Source organism: Arachis stenosperma, chromosome 6 (genome assembly GCF_014773155.1).
Source record: "Arachis stenosperma cultivar V10309 chromosome 6, arast.V10309.gnm1.PFL2, whole genome shotgun sequence".
NCBI lineage: Eukaryota > Viridiplantae > Streptophyta > Magnoliopsida > Fabales > Fabaceae > Arachis > Arachis stenosperma.
The window spans coordinates 145,971,250-145,975,950 of record NC_080382.1 but is presented as its reverse complement, the minus strand read 5'-3'; the positions used below and the strand labels follow the sequence as shown (position 1 = coordinate 145,975,950).

The 4,701-nt window shown below is 29.7% G+C and overlaps 1 protein-coding gene across 2 annotated transcripts; it reads left to right on the top strand.

The window, feature by feature from the left end:
* The first annotated feature begins 363 nt into the window (after positions 1 to 363).
* On the top strand, positions 364 to 4,457 carry LOC130932799 (uncharacterized). Of its 2 annotated transcripts, none has more exons than XM_057862215.1 (6): positions 364 to 935; positions 2,002 to 2,128; positions 2,930 to 3,069; positions 3,312 to 3,371; positions 3,477 to 3,545; positions 3,953 to 4,457. In XM_057862215.1, exons 1-6 carry the CDS (start codon positions 627 to 629, stop codon positions 4,022 to 4,024), a joined length of 777 nt encoding a protein of 258 aa, XP_057718198.1. In that variant the 5' UTR covers positions 364 to 626; the 3' UTR covers positions 4,025 to 4,457. The 2 variants fall into 2 exon arrangements, with proteins under 2 accessions (XP_057718198.1, XP_057718197.1); XM_057862214.1 differs by having other exon boundaries at positions 3,309 to 3,371.
* The last annotated feature ends 244 nt before the right edge of the window (positions 4,458 to 4,701 follow it).

The following is a 4,701-nucleotide window of genomic DNA, read 5'->3' as shown; positions in this document are numbered from 1 at the left end:
ATCGAAAATAACAAATATATTTTAATATAAATTTAATTTTTACATATTAATATTGTAAAAAAAAATTATATAAATCTGGTTAAATAATTATATATATATTTTTAAAAAATATTAAAAAATATCAAAATTTATTATTTTTGATTTATTTTTTTTAGTTTAGTAATTAAATAATATATTTATCTCATATTTTAAATAATAATTAGTTAATATAAAAAAGTAAATTTTTAATATATAAAAAAATAAAAATATAATTATTTTGAGACCAAAATAATAATAATAAATTTATAGAAAAACCTGGTGTGTAAGCATGTGAACCAATATACAAAAAGCGTTGCTAAAAAAAACATAGCAGTTACTCTTACACACCTCATTCTCTCTCTTCTCTTTCCTATCTCTGCTTTTATTTTCTCTTCTTTTCTCTCTCTCTCTCTGAAGAAAGAAGAAAAGAAAGAAGAAAGAAAAATCTGTGTATCTAATCCATTCCATTCCTCCTATCCCTTTCCGCTTCCCAAATTCCCACCATCCACCAATGCAATTCAATGCATCATTCCTAACTTGCCTTCTCTAATTTCAATTTTACAATAATAATTTCACAATACACACACTCTCTCTCTTCTTCAATTCAAATGCTGGTAGAAGCAATGGAAACTTCAATAGCAAATGGTGCTGCTAGTGCTGTTACTAATACTGCTTCTGCTGCTTTCACTCATCACCATAATCACCACCACCATAATCTCCACCATAATAATAATAATAATAATCAGCTTCATCATCAGCAGAGTGGCTTCTACGGTGATAGCAGCGAAGAGGAACTATCGGTGCTTCCTCGCCACACCAAAGTCGTTGTAACTGGCAACAACCGCACCAAATCCGTGCTCGTTGGTCTTCAAGGCGTTGTTAAGAAAGCCGTTGGTTTAGGAGGATGGCACTGGCTGGTACAATTTTGATTTTATTTCTTATTTATGATTTTGTAATAATCAAATTGAGATAGGGTTTTGTTATGGTATTTGGGGAATTTCATGATCCTCAATTTTCGACTTGCGAAATGTACTTCATTTTTCATTTCTGTTTCTATTAATACACAATACAATGTTTGAGTTTTTAATTTTAATTTTTATTTTGGGAAGTGATTTTCAGTAATGTCTATCTATTCTGTTGTTCTAGCTTGTTTTATCATTTTAATTTTGATTTTTTTTCTTTTTCTTCTTCTTCAATTTTGTTCATTGCGTATTGGTTCTATTGATGTGTGTCAGTTTTTTGGGCTAACGAATGGGATTTTGATATCTTAAATTGGATTTTCTAATAAACAAGATTTTTTTTGTTATTTTAGTTTTTATGTATTGCAATTTGAATTTTTATTTTATTGATTTATGTATGATTTTGACTTCAATTTTTTCAGTCACTACACATTGCATATGATGATTTGTTCATGGATCTGGTGGTTTTTGTTGTCCTCTTTGATGATCACATCCTTGAGGCTTCATTTTCTTGGTTTCTCTGATCCTAGGAGTTCATTTCAATGATCTTCTCTTAGGTTTTGCTTTGGTTGTTTTCCTTTCTCTTTTTTTTCTTAAATGGAAAAATGGGTAAAAATATTTGTTTTCTTTATGCAATGTTTCCTATTGTGAAGATCTTTTCTAGTGGATTTTTCCCTCCATTGCATTGATGTTAATGTTTTACTTCAGATTATTGCGTCTTCCATTCATGCATGTTTTTTATTCAGCTTCTTTTATCTTTATCCTGACCAAAATTTTGAAACAAATTGCTTTAATTATTTATATTCAGTTTTATGATTAATTAAGAGTTATTATATCTTGAATGCAGAAGTATTTCACACCCCAACTTTGATCTGAATCAAATATGAATTGTTTGTTTCTGTGGATTGTGTTTTTATTTATATATTTATTCATTATTCCAAAGCATTAGATGTGTTATAGACTGTTAATTTAATTAATTTAATTATTTACATTTTGCATGATATGAATTTTTTTTATTTTGCAGGTTCTTACAAATGGAATTGAAGTGAAGCTGCAAAGGAATGCACTTAGCGTGATTGAAGCTCCCACAGGAAATGAGGAAGATGACGACCTTGAATTTGAAAATGTGCAGTGGAATGGATCAGATATGGGTAAGTTCTTCAATTTCACAAGTTAATGTTCTTCTTTACTTCTTTCTACATTTTCCCACACTTTTTATTTATTAATTTATTATTTTGGGGCTAACTTTCTGGAGAATTAATTTCTTGTTGGTTCATAAAGTCTTTTTGTAATTTAGCAATGGTCATACTCGTTTTTTATACTGTGGTTATGATTTCTAGCAACTCACACATTTATGCTTTTGTCTTCATATTCAATGTGATATACAAGGGTATTGCTAACAAGTGCATTTAACATTGTAAAAGTGTTAATTTTTTATTAAAAAATTCTTTTTTTTTTCAATGCATTGAAATTGAAAAGGGTCTATCTAATTTTGTTTTTTGCTTTTATTTTTAGGATTTTGTTAAAAAATTATGAAAATGTATAAATGATATAAGCTCGTTTTTATTTTTTATTTTTCACTTCCTTTTTTTTTTTTTGGACAAAATCATAAAAGCAAAAATATTAAAAAGAAAACAGAATCCGAATAGACCTTTACTACTTTTAAATCTTCAACAAGTTCCTTTAGGCTATTGTTAATAAAACCAATTTTTTTTTTTTTTAATAATTCACACTATTACTAACCCACCCACCACTGAAGGTAGAGTAGAAATTGGAAAAGTGATGAGTGAATTGTAGCATTGGATCCATTTGCGTTGTCTATCCCTTTTGCTTTTGGCTTATATTTTCCTAAAGCTCAATTGTCTTAGCTTCTTTTATTTTGTCCTTTGGCCCCACCCACTATTGCTGATTTTGTTTTCATTATCTTTTGGCCATCTTTGTATTCTCATCAGCATCAGATGACACTCAAAAGTCCCACAAATCGAGGCATAGAACGCATAGATCGTTGGGATCGTCTCACAAGACTATGAGCAGGTCCTTCTCCGGTGATTCACAATCTAAGGGGTCCATTTCAATGCCGCATGGAGGGACGGTACATCAACTTTTACCTTTCTTTCTTTAGTCTCTAATAATAATTGATAGTTACTGCCTCCATTTCAAAATAACTGTCGATTTGGAAAATGTGGTACATTAGAAAAAATCTTTGTATTTCGACATTTTCTTTGTACAAATTGACCATTGTTTTGAAACGGGTGGAGTAATTGGCTTTCACATTCATTTACATGATAGAGAATTTCTTAGACATTTTCTGTTTGTTGAATGTTAATTTAGAAGGTTGACCTGAGTAAATTGGAGATGGCTGCATTATGGAGATATTGGAGACACTTCAATCTGGTAAATAAATTCATAGACTTGTGTATTTGTTTGCAAGGTGTTTGATTTTAAGGTCGTATGTTTCTATTTTTTTCCCCTCCTGAAACGCATAAAACGGATTTGCAGGTTGATGCAGTTCCAAACCCATCAAAAGAGCAGCTAGTGGATGTTGTTCAGAGGCATTTCATGTCACAGGTATAGTTTTACAGATTGATGATGGCATCCTTATTTTTATACATGTTCCGCTAGCAATTGTACTAATATGACATGGTTCTTTTTCAAAGGTATTTATAAAGTAAAATTCTCAAATTAGTTATCAAAATAGTACTTTGCCATTTCAAAAGAACTATTTTAGTTTCTTATATTTTGTAATTCATCAATTAAATATGTACCAACTCAGTTATATATGCATAATTTGCCTAATTTTGATCAGAGATATGTTTTCTGTAATTTATTTTTATCTAGTATTTTGAATATATACACATTTCTGCACCTATTAACGACATTCTTTTTTTATGAAGCAACAGGGGTTATTTTTATTGATATTTGTAATTTTAGAACTATTTTGAGCTTCATCTGAAATTATGTCTCTATTTTTGAAGCAAATGGACGAATTGCAAGTGATTATGGGATTTGTCCAAGCTGCAAAGAGGCTTAAGACAGTGTGCAAATGAGATTGAACCGAAGAATGAAAAAAATATGAAGATATTTTCTCAAGTGATATTATCTATGACTCTTAATCCTAACATTTTTAATGGTATGCTAATATGAAAATCCACTTCTCTTTAATTTAGTATTCTGTAACATATTCTTAACTTTGGTTTCAGTCTTTTTGATCAAAGTTAAGCAATGTTATTAGGTTAGTTGTTATATGATGATGAGGTTTATAGTGTTATAGAGTTTCTTACTCTTTTGTAGCCCCTAGTGTAAGTGTTTGTGTAGATATGCTACCTTGAGACTCTTAAGGGAAGCTTCTTTGGCTTCCATTTTTAGTTTTTTTTTTCCCCCTCCCCTTCTAAACTTTGATTAAATGTAAGCTGACCTGGGAAGTGGGTCTCCTTTGACTTTTTAGTTAATGTATATAATTTCTCCTTCTAACTTTGATTATTATTCTTGTAATTTTTTATTTTTTGCTAGATTAAATCTTTGGGTCTTTTTTTTTTTTTTGGATAGGTTAAGTGTCTTGTGTGTGCTTTGAATTGGTGTTGATGCAAATCCAAAAGACAAATTTGATGTTGTTGAAAGTAGTGCTTCATGAATAAAAATTGGGAAGTGATTTGTATTTTCAACTCCAAAAGATATGAATATTATTCTAAGAAATATCATATACCAAATAAAAATTTGGTTATGG